The following is a 14,886-nucleotide window of genomic DNA, read 5'->3' on the forward strand; positions in this document are numbered from 1 at the left end:
GAATGGGGGGACACAAAGAACAGGGATCGGGGGGGGACAACGAACAGGGGGGACACAAGGAACAGGGGTCGGGGGGATAAAGAACAGGGGGGACACAAAGAACAGGGGGGACACAAGGAACAGGGGTCGGGGGGATAAAGAACAGGGGGGACACAAAGAACAGGGGGGACACAAGGAACAGGGGTCGGGGGGGACAAGGAACAAGGGGACACAAAGAACAGGGATTGGGGGGCAGGAAACAAACGTTTTGGGGGGAAACAACAAATAATGGGGGAAATAACAAATAATGGGGGGAAATAGACAATTTTGGGGAAAAGACCCTAAAATTTTGGGGCCCTTTTTTAGGGGGGTATTTAGCACCTATTTTTTGGGGGTGAAACACCCATTTTTGGACCCGTTTTTTTTGTGGGAGGAAAAGGCCCCAGATTTGGGGGGAAATCCCCATTTTTGGGTTCATTTCTTTGAAGGAAACTCCCATTTTTTGGTCCAATTTTTAAGGCTTTGCACCCACTTTTGGGGGAGAACAAACCCCATTTTTGGAGGGAAAACACTCAATTTTGGGGGGGACACCCAATTTTGGGGGGAAAACCCCCAATTTTAGGGCCCATTATTTGGGGGTAAATGACTTAATTTGGGGGAGACAGTTTTTTCGGGGGGTTGCACCCGATTTTGGAGCCATTTTTGGGGGTAGCACCCAATTTTGGGGGGAAATACACCCATGGGCACCCCAAGGAACCCAAGGGAGCCCCAGAATTGCCCCTGGGCACCCAAGAGCACCCGGGGACCCCAAAACCCCAGGGGACCCCAAAGTCCCACTCTGCACCCCGAGGGCACCCATGAGCACCCTAAGAACACCCCATGGGCACCCCAAAACCTACCTGGGCACCCCAAGGGTCCCATGAGCACCCAGGGCACCCCAAAACCTACCTGGGCACCCCAAGGGTTCCATTAGCACCCAGGGGACCCCAAAACCTACCTGGGCACCCCAAGGGTTCCATTAGCACCCAGGGGACCCCAAAACCTACCTGGGCACCCTAAGGGTTCCATGAGCACCCAGGGGACCCCAAAACCTACCTGGGGACCCCAAGGGACCCATTAGCACCCAAGGGACCCCAAAACCTACCTGGGCACCCTAAGGGTCCCATGAACACCCAGGGCACCCCCAAAACCTACCTGGGGACCCCAAGGGTCCCATGAGCACCCAGAGGCACCCAGGGGACCCCAAAACCTACCTGGGCACCCCAAGGGTCCCATGAGCACCCAGGGGACCCCAAAACCTACCTGGGCACCCCAAGGGCCCCATGAGCACCCAGAGGCACCCAGGGGACCCCAAATCCTAGGTGGGGACCTCAAGGGTCCCATGAGCACCCCAAAACCCCAGAAGAACCCATGGGTACCCATGAGCACCCCAAAACCTACCTCGGGACCCCAAGGGTCCCATGAGCACCCAGGAACACCCCAAAATCTCAGAAGCACCCATGGGTACCCATGAGCACCCCAAAACCTATTTGGGGGCCCCAAAGGTCCCATGAGCACCCAGGGGACCCCAAAACCCCTCTGACACCTCAAGGGTCCCATGAGCACCCCAAAACCTACCTGGGCACCCCAAGGGTCCCATGAGCACCCAAGGGACCCCAAAACCTACCTGGGCACCCTAAGGGTCCCATGAGCACCCAGGGCACCCCAAAACCTACCTGGGGACCCCAAGGGTCCCATGAGCACCCAGGGGACCCCAAAACCTATTTGGGGACCCCAAGGGTCCCATGAGCACCCAGGGGACCCCAAAACCCCACTGGGGACCCTAAGGGTCCCATGAGCACCCAGGGGACCCCAAAACCCTCTGACACCTCAAGGGTCCATGAGCACCCCAAAACCTACCTGGGCACCCCAAGGGTCCCATGAGCACCCAGGAGCCCCCAGGGCACCCCAAAACCCCAGAAGCATCCATGGGTACCCATGAGCACCCCAAAACCTACCTGCGCACCCCAAGGGTCCCATGAGCACCCAGGGGACCCACGGCACCCCAAAACCCCACTGACACCTCAAGGGTCCCATGAGCACCCAGGGGCACCCCAAAACCTACCTGGGGACCCCCAAGGGTCCCATGGGTACCCATGAGCACCCGAAAACCTATTTGGGGACCCCAAGGGTCTCATGAGCACCCAGAGGCACCCAGGGGACCCCAAAACCTAGGTGGGGACCTCAAGGGTCCCATGAGCACCTATGAGCACCCCAAAACCCCTGAAGCATCCATGGGTACCCAATGAGCACCCCAAAACCTACCTCGGGACCCCAAGGGTCCCATGAGCACCCATGGGTACCCCAAAATCTCAGAAACAACCATGGGTACCCATGAGCACCCCAAAACCTATTTGGGGACCCCAAGGGTCCCATGAGCACTCAAGGGACCCCAAAACTTACCTGGGGACCCCAAGGGTCCCATGAGCACCCAGGGGACCCCAAAACCTCCCTGGGCACCCAAGGTGCCTCTTTGCACCCCAAGAGCACCCAGGGCACCCAAATCCCCAGGGGCACCCCAAAAAACCCCAAAGCATCCTAATAGCACCCATGTGCACCCAAAAACCTACCTGGGCACCCAAAGGGCACCCAAAAATTCTCTGGGCACCCAAAAACCCAAGAGCACCCAAGGTACCTCTTTGCACCCAAAATTTCCCTGAGCACCCCTAAGCCCCACGGGCACCCCAAAAAACCCCAGAGCACCATGGGTGCCCTAATGACCACATAAGCTACCAAAGAGAACCCAGGGTACACACACGACAACCAACCACAACACCCCAGCCACGAAAAAGGGACCACAGGCAGCGGCTCGTTACCTGCCCACGCGCCGCTGCCTCTACTGCACACAATAGGCTGACCCACGGCCCGCCCCCCCCCCCGGCCCCGCCCACAGCGCCCCTCCCCCACCACCCACCCAATCCCAACTGCCGCCAAAAGCGCCCACTGGTGACCATAAGTAACGTGACCATAAGTGCAAAGGCACTAGTGACCATAAGTGCCCTATAGGCGCCATAGTGCCACTAGTCCTAAGAACTGCCCATAAGTGCCCCACAAGCACCCTAGAGACCATAAGTGACCACGAGACCCAGAAGCAAAGGCCACAGCACTAAGACCATAAGAGCCCCATAGAGCCAAAGCAGCATGAAAGATCCCATAAGGCAAGCCTAGAGCAATGTTGCACGGTGACCAAGTAAATGCCCATAAGTGCCACAGCACTAGGCCATAAGTGCCTAACTGTGACAACTGCTAATGTAGCAACGTGACCCAATAGTGCAATACAGTTTAAGTTGAAAGTCAGAACCATAAATTCAAATGTTAGAAAATATTAAGGCAAAATCTGGAAGAATGTGACCAAAAGTGCCACAAGTGTAACAGCCTAGAGCAAATACTGAGCAAAAAAGTCAAACTTACGGCAAAATAAGCCCCAGCATACTAGACATAGTCGCCCCATAAAATGTGACATAGCCCATAAGCCCATAAGCGACACAGTCAACAGCAGTTATTGGGGTGAAAATTCGGGGATTTCGGGGGGGTTTGAGGTGTAGGACTGGGATGTCAAAGAATGGGGTTGGCAGGGGGAGCCAGGGCCAGATTGCGGCGACACAATAGGCAAGTGATTGGGGGACATTGGAGAGCGACTTGACTGAAAAAGGGGGACAGAAGTGACATCAGGGTGCGATTGACACAAACACTCATTAGCAACGTCCGAAGAAACATCGATATTGATGATGTCACGATGAAACGCTCACAGGCGCCACAGTGCCCCCCCCCCACGGACGTCTGTGCGGGTTGATGACGTCATTGCGCGGACCACTTGAGGAAGGTGACGGATGCCCGTAGGAAGTGAAGGAGGTTAGGAGGAGAGAAGTGAGATGAGAGACGGAACGAGAAGGCGAGACTAAGGAGGGCCGGTAGGGGAGGGTCAGGGCTGGGAGCAGAGAAGAAGACGTGGAGCTTGAGACATCATAGAACATCACCTCATCATCCATCTCCATCACTCCACCTTACTTCTAGAACCTTCTCCACCCATCTCCACCATCTCCATCCATCTCCATCCATCTCCATCCATCTCCATCCATCACCATCCATCCTCCCATCCATCTCAATCATTCGACCATCTCAACATCTCTCATCTCCATCCATCTCAATCCATCCATCCATCTCATCCATCTCCATCTCATCTCCTCCACTGATAGGACATGAGAAGAAGGCATTCCATCTCATCATCCTTCCATCTCCATGACATTCTCAGAACTTCTCACATCCATCCATCTCCATCCATCTTCCATCTCGCATCTCCTTCCATCTCTCCACTTACCTCTAGAACCTTCTCCATCCATCTCCATCCATCTCCATCCATCTCCATCCATCTCCCTCCACTTGGACCTTCTCATCATCTCCATCCATCTCCATCCATCTCCATCCATCTCCCATTCAACCTCTCCATCCATCCCATCATCCCATCCATCCCATCTCCCCATCCATCTCCTCCATCTCATCCTCCTCTTCCATCTCCATCCATCTCCCATCATCTTCCATCCATCTCCATCCTCCTCCATCTCCTTCCATCTCCTTCCATCTCCTTCCATCTCCTTCCATCTCCTTCCATCTCTCCATCTCCTCATCCATCTCCATCCTTGACTCTAGAACACTCTCAGCCTTCTCACCATTCAAACCATCTCAACCTTCTCTCAACCTTCTCCATCATTTCTCTGGACATTCTAACCTCTAAACACTCTTCAAGGTACCATGCTCAGACCTTCTCCACTTCCTCCAAACATCTCCAACCATTCTCACTTCAAGGTCTCTTGGACTTCTTCAGACTTCTCTCAGCATCTCAACCTTCTCCATCAAGGTCCCACTTCTGGACCTCTTCTAGAACCTTCTCCCAACCTCCTCCAACCATCTCCAACCATCTCCCACCTCCTCAACCATCTCCTTCAAGGTCCCACCTTGGACCTTCAGACTTTCTCCAACCATCTCCCATTGTCTCACACCCACCAACATGGTCCCACCTCTGCCTTGGACTTTCTAGAACCTTCTGGGACCTTCTCCAACCTTCCCCTATCTTGGTCCCACCTCCACCCTGGACCTTCTCCCACCATCTCCTTCAAGGTCCCAACTCCACCTTGGACCTTCTAGAACCTTCTGAACCTTCTCCAAGGTCCCACCTCCATCTTGGACCTTTAGAACCATCTCCAGCCTTCTCCAACGTGGTCCCACCTACATGTTGGACCTTCTCCCACCATCTCCAACCTCCTCCCACCATCTCCTTCAAGGTCCCAACTCCACCTTGGACCTTCTAGAACCTTCTGAGGCCTTCAACCTTCTCCAACCTTCTCCAACTATCTCCTTCAAGGTCCCACCTCCATCTTGGACCTTCAGAACCACCTCCAACCTTCTCCAACATGGTCCCACCAACACGTTGGACCTTCTCCAACGACCTCCCACCATCTCCAACCTTCTCCAACATGGTCCCAGCTCCACCTTGGACCTTGTCTCACCTCCCGCTTGTCCCCAAGAGACACCACCACATCACAACCACCTTCTGGTGGCCACCGCTTGCCACCGCTTGCGACTTTATTGACTCTTTGCCTCACAAAGGTCTTCTCCAACGTGGTGGGACCTCATTTACCCGGGTTCTTCTGCACTTGACGTTGGGCCATCTTCAAGGTCAACCCTTCGTGGACAACCAAGCAGCTGTAGACGTCTCCAGCCAACCAGCTGCTCTTGAGGACCCTCAGCTTGCTGTAGGCGAAGAAGGTGACCTCCTGGGTTCCATCACGGAGCGGGGGGGTGGTGACGTAGGTGTCCATGGGGATGTCCTGGTGGTTCTTCAACCATCGGACCTCCAGGTTGTCCGGGTGGAAACCGTGGATCAGGCAGGTCAAGGTCAACGTGGGGTGCTGGAGCTCCTCGGGGTGGGGGGGGGAGGAGGAAGATGAGGGGGGCCGTGACCTTCCCTGGGGAGGAGAAGATGGAGGAGAAGATCTGGAGAAGGTTTGTGGTGGGACCAAGGACCTGGAGAAGGCTCGTGGTGGAACCAAAGATCTGGGGAAGGTTCGGGGTGGAACCAAAGTTCTGGGGAAGGCTCGTGGTGGAACCAAAGATCTGGGGAAGGCTCGGGGTGGTGGGACCAAGGACCCGGAGAAGGCTCGTGGTGGAATCCAATGTCTGGAGAAGGTTTGGAGTGGTGGGGTCAAAGGTCTGGAGAAGGATCGTGGTGGGACCAAAGGTCTGGAGAAGGTTTGGGTTGGTGGGACCAAGGATCTGGAGAAGGTTTATGGTGGTGGGATGGAGAAGAAGGTAGTTGAAGATCTGGAGGGGGTTTGGGGTGGTGGGACCAAAGGTCTGGAGAAGGTTCATGATGGGACAGAAGATCTGGAGAAGGTTTTGGGTGGTGGGACCAAAGGTCTGGAGAAGGTTCCTGATGGGACAGAAGATCTGGAGAAGGTTTTGGGTGGTGGGACCAAAGGTCTGGAGAAGGTTCCTGATGGGACAGAAGATCTGGAGAAGGTTTGAGGTGGAGCCCAAGGTCTGGAGAAGGTTCCTGGTGGCGGGATGGTGTGGGGTGGGCCGGAGGAGAAGACAACCCACCTGAACCTCTAACGATGCTCCTGTTGAGGGGCACCAGAAGATCACGGTGGCCCACGCGACACGTGAAGCGTTCTCCGGCCTCCCAGTCGTCGGTGGAGATCCTCAAGGTGCTGGTGGCCGTCAAGGTGCCGTTGACTTCTTCTCGCAGGTCCAGCATGTCCGGGCTGAGGACACCTGGGGTGGCTTTGGTCCAGGAGAGCTGGAGGTCAAGGTCGCTGGGGAGGTTGGTGACCACGCAGCGGAGGTTGGGCTGGCGGGTGACGTAGAGGTCTCCAACGGTGGGGGGGAGGATGTGGATGGTGATGTGCTTGGGGTTGAGTTTCTCCAGACCTGGAGGAGAAGGTCAAGGGGATCTTCTGGGTGGTGGGGTGGGACCTTCTCCATGGTGGGATCAACCATGGGACCTCCTGGGGTGGTAGGAGCAACTGTGGGACCTCCTGGGGTGGTGGGACCAACCGTGGGACCTTCTGGGGTGGTGACACCAACTGTGGGACCTTTTGGGGTGGTGGGACCAACCGTGGGACCTTTTGGGGTGGTGGGACTAACCACGGGACCTTCTGGGGTGGTGGCACCAACCATGGGACCTCCTGGGGTGGTGGGAGCAACTATGGGACCTTCTGGGGTGTTGGGACCCACCATGGGACCTTCTCCTGGTGCCACAATGGTCATGGGACCTTCTGCTGGTGGCACCAACAATGGTCATGGGACCTTCTCAGGTGGTGGGGTGGGACCTTCTCCATGGTGGGATCAACCACGGGACCTCCTGGGGTGGTGGCACGAACTGTGGGACCTTTTGGGGTGGTGGGACCCACCATGGGACCTTCTCCTGGTGGCACCAACTATGGTCATGGGACCTTTTCGGGTGGTTGGTGGGACCTTCTCCATGGTGGGACCTTCTGGGGTGGTGGGACCATGGTGGTGCCACCATGCCACCTTCTCCCTTGCTGTCCCCTCCCCTTGATGACGTCACCTGTGCAGAAGCGGGCGTGGCCAACAGTGACCAATCCGGAGGGCGGGTGCTTGACCCGGCAGCTGAAGCTCCGCCCCTCCAGCCATTCCTCCCGGGTCACGTTGGTCCTGCTGCTGGCCCAATAGGTGGTGCCGCCATCTTCTTCGGGCCGCGGCGCCATGGCGGTGGCGGTCACGTGACCAGGGGCGCCGTCCACCAACCAATCAACTTCCACGGTGGGCGGGGAGAAGCCGGTGATGATGCAGAGGAGCTCCACGGTGTCTTCTCCACCCATGGAGGGGCGGCAGGAGGAGCTGGACAGGACCTGGACCTCCGGGGGGACGGTGGGGCCTTGGCAAGCTGTGGGGCAAGAGGTTGTGGGGCTGGGGGTGGGATCTATGGGGCAGGAGAAGACCTGGGAGGGATTCTGGGGTCAGGACGGACCACCTGTGGGGCTTGAGGAACATCTCGACCCGTGGAAGGAGCTATGGGGCGGGAGGGACCTCCCACGGGAGAAGGTTCCTTGAGGAACATCTCAGCCCCACGGACAGATCTATGGGGTGGGAGGAGATCTGAGGCCACTTATGGGGCAGGAGAAGACCCTACAGGACTTGTAGGGTAGAAGGACAAGGTTCCTTGAGGAAAATCTCAGCCCCACGGACAGATCTATGGGGTGGGAGAAGATCTGAGCCCACTTATGGGGCAGGAGAAGACCCTACAGGACTTGTAGGGTAGAAGGACCTCCTGTAGGACAAGGTTCCTTGAGGAACATCTCAGCCCCACGGACAGATCTATGGGGTGGGAGAAGATCTGAGACCAGTTATGGGGCCCGGAAAGACCCGCCGTGGGCCTGTGGGTCTTGAGGAACATCTCGACCCATGGAAGGATCTATGGGGCAGGAGGAACATCCAATGGGAGAAGGTTCTGTCTTTGCAGAACATCGCCCCATTGGCCAGTCTATGGGGTGGGAGGAGATCTGAGACCAGTTATGGGGCCCAGGGCCCCTACCCCCCCCCTCTCCCTTCCCCCCCCCCGTTACCTTTGATCTCCTTGACCACGTGGGTGCCGGTGGGGGGATGGGCCAGGCGGCACTTGTGGGTCCGGCCGTGGGGCAGGCGGAGGTGAGAGACGAAGAGGACGGGGGCGAGAGAGTCCGTGGTGATTGGGTGGGTGATGATGACGTCATCGGTGACGTCACTGCCCTCCCAGGTGATGGCGACAGGGGAGGGGGCGAGGACCATGCAGGCCGAGGTCAATGGGGCAGCCCCACAGCATGGGGAGAGGGGCAGGAGGATGGGGGGCGAGGGAGTGGCTGTGGGGCAGAGAGAGGGGGAGAGGTCAGGTGTGGGGAAGGAGCCTCGGGCCCCAGAGATGGCCCTGCCCCATAGATCCCTGCCCCATGGATCTCCCTGCCCTGTGGACCTCTCTGCCCCATAGATTGTCCTGAGCCCACAGCTCCTGCCCCACAGCTCCCTCCAGCCCCACAGCTCCTACCCCACAGCTCCTGCCCCACAGCTCCCACCAGCCCCACAGTTCCATCCTCATAGGCAGCTCTGCCCCACAGCTCCCCACAGCTCCTGCCCCATGGATCTCCCTGCCCTGTGGACCTCTCTGCCCCATAGATTGTCCTGAGCCCACAGCTCCTGCCCCACAGCTCCCTCCAGCCCCACAGTTCCATCCTCATAGACAGCTCTGCCCCACAGCTCCCCACAGCTCATGCCCCATGGATCTCCCTGCCCCATGGATCTCTCTGCCCCATAGGTTGTCCTGAACCCACAGCTCCTGCCCCACAGCTCCCCCCAGCCCCACAGCTCCTGCCCCACAGCTCCCCCCAGCCCCACAGCTCCTACCCCACAGCTCCTGCCCCACAGATCCTGTCCCATGGATCTCCCTGCCCCATGGATCTCTCTGCCCCATAGGTTGTCCTGAACCCACAGCTCCCCCCAGCCCCACAGCTCCATCCTCATAGACAGCTCCTGCCCCACAGCTCCCTCCAGCCCCACAGCTCCCTCTGCCCCACAGCTCCATCCTCATAGACAGCTCCCTCTGCCCCACAGCTCCCCAGCCCCACAGCTCCTACCCCACAGCTCCATCCTCATAGAGAGCTCTGCCCCACAGCTCCCTCCAGCCCCACAGCTCCTACCCCACAGCTCCTGCCCCATGGATCTCCCTGCCCCATGGATCTCTCTGCCCCATAGATTGTCCTGAACCCACAGCTCCTACCCCACAGCTCCATCCTCATAGACAGCTCCTGCCCCACAGCTCCTGCCCCACAGCTCCCTCCAGCCCCACAGCTCCTACCCCACAGCTCCATCCTCATAGACAGCTCTGCCCCACAGCTCCCTCCAGCCCCACAGCTCCTGCCCCACAGCTCCCCCCAGCCCCACAGCTCCTACCCCAGAGCTCCATCCTCATAGACAGCTCCTGCCCCACAGCTCCTGCCCCACAGCTCCCCAGCCCCACAGCTCCTACCCCACAGCTCCTGCCCCATGGATCTCTCTGCCCCATAGATTGTCCTGAACCCACAGCTCCTGCCCCACAGCTCCCCCCAGCCCCACAGCTCCTGCCCCACAGCTCCATCCTCATAGAGAGCTCTGCCCCACAGCTCCTGCCCCACAGCTCCTACCCCACAGCTCCATCCTCATAGACAGCTCTGCCCCACAGCTCCCTCCAGCCCCACAGCTCCTACCCCACAGCTCCTGCCCCATGGATCTCCCTGCCCCATGGATCTCTCTGCCCCATAGATTGTCCTGAACCCACAGCTCCTGCCCCACATCTCCCTCCAGCCCCACAGCTCCTACCCCACAGCTCCTGCCCCATGGATCTCCCTGCCCCATGGATCTCTCTGCCCCATAGATTGTCCTGAACCCACAGCTCCCACCCCACACCTCCATCCTCATATACAGCTCCTGCCCCACAGCTCCTGCCCCACAGCTTCCCCCAGCCCCACAGCTCCTACCCCACAGCTCCATCCTCATAGACAGCTCTGCCCCACAGCTCCTGCCCCACAGCTCCCTCCAGCCCCACAGCTCCTACCCCCCAGCTCCTGACCCATGGATCTCCCTGCCACATGGATCTTTCCACCCCATAGATTGTCCTGAGCCCACAGATCCTGCCCCACAGCTCCAGCCCCACAGCTCCCTCTGCCCCACAGCTCCATCCTCATAGATAGCTCTGCCCCACAGCTCCAGCCCCACAGCTCCTGTCCCACAGCTCCTGCCCCACAGCTCCCCCCAGCCCCCCAGAGAACTCTGCCCCACAGCTTCCCCAGCCCCATAGCTCCTGCCCCACAGCTCTGTCCTCATAGAGAGCTCTGCCCCACAGCTCCAGCCCCACAGCTCCCTCAGCCCCATAGCTCCTACCCCACAGCTCCTGATGCATAGGTAGCTCTGCCCCATAGATCTCCCTGCCCCATAGCTCCAGCCCCACAGCTCCCTCTATCCCATAGATCTCCCTGCCCCACAGCTCCGTTCTCATAGGTAGCTCAGCCCCACAGCTCCAGCCCCACAGCTCCCTCAGCCCCATAGCTCCTACCTCACAGCTCCTGATCCATAGGTAGCTCTGCCCCATAGATCTCCCTGCCCCACAGCTCCTGACCCACAGCTCCCTCTATCCCATAGATCTCCCTGCCCCACAGCTCCGTCCTCATAGGTAGCTCAGCCCCACAGCTCCCTCAGCCCCATAGCTCCTACCCCACAGCTCCTGATCCATAGGTAGCTCTGCCCCATAGATCTCCCTGCCCCATAGCTCCAGCCCCACAGCTCCCTCTATCCCATAGATCTCCCTGCCCCACAGCTCTGTTCTCATAGGTAGCTCAGCCCCACAGCTCCAGCCCCACAGCTCCCTCAGCCCCATAGCTCCTACCCCACAGCTCCTGATCCATAGGTAGCTCTGCCCCATAGATCTCCCTGCCCCACAGCTCCTGACCCACAGCTCCCTCGATCCCATAGATCTCCCTGCCCCACAGCTCCAGCCCCACAGCTCCAGCCCCATAGATCTTCCTGCCCCACAGCTCCAGCCCCACACCAAAGTTTTGGGTTCAATTCCGGCGATTTTGGGCTCAATACCAGAGGGTTTTTAGTTGCTCCCTGGAATTTTGGGGCCAAATTTGGCCTTTTTGGTCCATCCCGGAGCCCTTCAAATTTTGGGGTGAATTCCAGAGATTTTGGGTCCATTCTGGAGCACCTGGAGCTTTTGGGTCCAAACCGATGATATTTGGGTCCAAAATGGAGAATTTTGAGGCTGTGATGAAGATTCTTGGGTCCAGAACAGAGTTTTTTGGGTCCAAACCAGGGAATTCTTGGTCCATAATGTCGATTTTTAGCTCCATATGGTCAATTTGGGGGTCCATAACATCAATTTTTGGGTCCAAAATGATGATTTTGGGATCCAAAATGGAGAATTTTGGGTCCAGAAAGTTGCTTTTTGGGTCCACCGTGTCAGTTTTTAGGTCCAAAATGATGATTTCTGGGTCCAAAATGAAGAACTTTGGGTCCCTAATGTTGATTTTTAGGTCCACGACGTCGGTTGTTGATGACTTCGGCGTCCAAAATGGAGGATTTTGGGGCCATAAGGTTGATTTTTGGGGCCAAAGTGATGATTTTTGGGTCCGTTTCGGCACTTTGGGCCCTGCGGCTCCTCCCGGGCTCATCCTGGAATCAAAAACCCCCCAGAATAACTGAATTCAACCCAAAAAATCCCCCTCGAGGCGCCGCCCCCGGTGGAAAAAAGTCCCCATCCGGCCCTAAATTTGGGTCAATTTCTGCAGAATTTGGTCACGAGGCCTCAGCCTGGATATTCTGTCGCAAAGCCCGGCCTAGAGCTGTTCTAGCAAAGCTCAGCTTTGGCATTGCCCAGCAAAGCCCGGCCTAGAGCACTCCCAGCAAAGCTCAGCTTTGGTATTATCCAGGTTCCGGTATAAGTTGGGAACGACCTATAGGAGGGAAGTGGAGGGAAAAGGGACCTGGGGACGGCAGGATGAGCTTGAGAAAAGGGTTTAGTTCTGATACCATCAGGATATACTTGGGGAACATACATATATATAACATATACAGCCATAACACCCTGGGAATGGCTGATCTGGGAAGCTAAGCAGGGTCGGGCCCGGTCAGCACTTGGATGGGAGACCTTGTGGCCAGGAAGCCAATGGGACCTGGGGGGGATTAGAAGGGGGTGGTCAGTAGGTCAGAGAGGTTCTCCTGCCCCTCTACTCTGCCCTTGGAAAGGGGTTTAGTTCAGATACTATCAGGATATACTTGGGGATCATATATATATATAATATATACAGCCATAGCACCCTGGGAATGGCTGATCTGGGAAGCTAAGCAGGGTCGGGCCCGGTCAGCACTTGGATGGGAGACCAGCATGGAGCTGGAGAAGAGGAGACTGAGGGGTGATTAATTAATGGTGATCAATATGGAAAGGGGGAGTGTCAGGAGATGGAGCCATCGGTGACAACCAGTGACAGGACAAGGGGTTCAAACCGGAACCCAGGAGGTTCCGCTTGAATATGAGAAGAAACACAAGTGTGATGAGGTTGATGGAACTGGGGGGTGTTCTACAACTAAACAAACGTTACCAGCTTATATTAATTAATACTGCGATAGGTTTTATTGATGATAACTCACATCCGTGTTACCGCAGGCGGTCTGGAGCTGCACTTGTGGTGCATCAAAATAAGGTCCAAGCTGTAATTTCTCGCTTATCACCAGCAACGACACAGATGCAAAGAAACAAGTCTCGACTTTCAGATTCCTGCATGCGTTTGCAATATTGACATTATATATATGGGTTTAAAAGATGTTTAGACGCGGTTTAGGGATGTGGGTTAGTGCTGGAGTTGGACTCAATGATCCTGAGGGTCAGTTCCAGCTGAAATGAAATGATTCTAAACGGCTTTGATATTTCAAGACAAGTCTCACCTAAATGGTCACTGTCTTTTCTTCTTGTGTCAGTGCCCTGAGTCCCCTTTCCCCATATTTCCTCAGTTTCGGTTCAGTTTGCCATCGTCATCATTGGCTTGGTCATCGTTGGGTTGGGTTGGTCATTGCTGGGTTGGTCATTGCTGGGTTGAGGTGGTCATCATCGTGTTGGGTTGGTCATCATCGTGTTGGGTTGGTCATTGTTGGGTTGGTCATTGTTGAGTTGGTCATTGCTGGGTTGAGTTGGTCATCGTTGGGTTGGGTTGGTCATCATCGTGTTGGGTTGGTCATTGTTGGGTTGGTCATCGTTGGGTTGAGTTGGTCATCGTTGGGTTGGGTTGGTCATCATCTTGTCAGGTTGGTCATTGTTGGGTTGGTCATCGTTGGGTTGAGTTGGTCATCGTTGGGTTGGGTTGGTCATCATCTTGTCGGGTTGGTCATTGTTGGGTTGGTCATCGTTGGGTTGAGTTGGTCATCGTTGGATTGGGTTGGTCATCATGTTGTTGGGTTGGTCATTGTTGGGTTGGTCATTGTTGGGTTGGGTTGGTCATCGTTGGGTTGGGTCGGTCATCATCTTGTTGGGTTGGTCATTGTTGGGTTGGTCATTGTTGGGTTGGGTTGGTCATCGCTGTGTTGGGTTGGTCATTGTCGTGTTGGGTTGGTCATCGTTGTGTTGGGTTGGTCATCGTTGTGTTGGGTTGGTCATCATGGGGCTGCATTGCTCATTGTTGGGTTGAGTTGGTCATCGTTGTGTTGGGTTGGTCATCATGGGGTTGGGTTGCTCATTGTTGGGTTGTTCATCATTGGGTTGGGTTGGTCATCGTTGGGTTGAGTTGGTCATCGTTGGGCTGGGTTGGTCATCGTTGGGCTGGGTTGGTCACCATGGGGCTGCATTGCTCATTGTTGGGTTGGGTTGGTCAGCGTTGGGTTGGGTTGGTCATCGTCGTTTTGCATTGGTCATCGTTGGGTTGGGTTGGTCATCATCATGTTGGGTTGGTCATCATTGGGTTGGGTTTACCATTATTGGATTGACCATCCTTGGGCTGGGTTGGTCATCGTTGGTTTGAGTTGTCCATCGTGTCCTAACAACCCCTTTTCCCCTCCCCCAACAGGCAAAATAACCCCCCAAGCCCCCTCCCCCACTCCGTGCTGGTGCCTCCACCCACAACACCAGAAAACAAACAAAAAAAACCCCCCAAAACACAAAAAAGGGGTGAAAAACCCCCAAAAGGAGCTCAACACCCAATTTGTTCCCCAATTCCTCGTCTCCGAGGGGCGACAGGGCCAAATCGCCCATAAAACACCTGTTTCTTTCCTTTTCGCCCCGTTCTTCTCGCACCGGAAAAGCCGCCGAGAGTTTTGGGGTGAAAAACAGCTACTTTGGGAGCGGCTGATGACTCA

The 14,886-nt window shown here is 56.4% G+C and overlaps 2 protein-coding genes across 2 annotated transcripts in view; one reads left to right on the forward strand and one right to left on the reverse strand.

The window, feature by feature from the left end:
* The window catches only part of RYR1 (ryanodine receptor 1), a 102,491-nt gene extending 97,594 nt beyond the window's left edge, over nucleotides 1-4,897 (forward strand). Inside the window, 1 exon segment of the mRNA XM_065044230.1 lies at nucleotides 4,841-4,897. Coding sequence (XP_064900302.1) covers nucleotides 4,841-4,897 — 57 coding nt within the window.
* Nucleotides 4,898-5,645: 748 nt separating this feature from the next.
* Nucleotides 5,646-7,859, reverse strand: LOC102091146 (Ig mu chain C region). Its single transcript, XM_065044231.1, has 3 exons — nucleotides 7,586-7,859; nucleotides 6,629-6,945; nucleotides 5,646-5,981 (listed from the first exon to the last, which is right to left on the reverse strand). The coding sequence occupies exons 1-3, from the start codon at nucleotides 7,857-7,859 to the stop codon at nucleotides 5,646-5,648; spliced, it is 927 nt and encodes a 308-aa protein (XP_064900303.1).
* Between the last annotated feature and the right edge of the window lie 7,027 nt (nucleotides 7,860-14,886).

The sequence above is a fragment of the Columba livia genome, chromosome 34 (genome assembly GCF_036013475.1).
Source record: "Columba livia isolate bColLiv1 breed racing homer chromosome 34, bColLiv1.pat.W.v2, whole genome shotgun sequence".
NCBI classification, from domain to species: Eukaryota; Metazoa; Chordata; class Aves; order Columbiformes; family Columbidae; genus Columba; species Columba livia.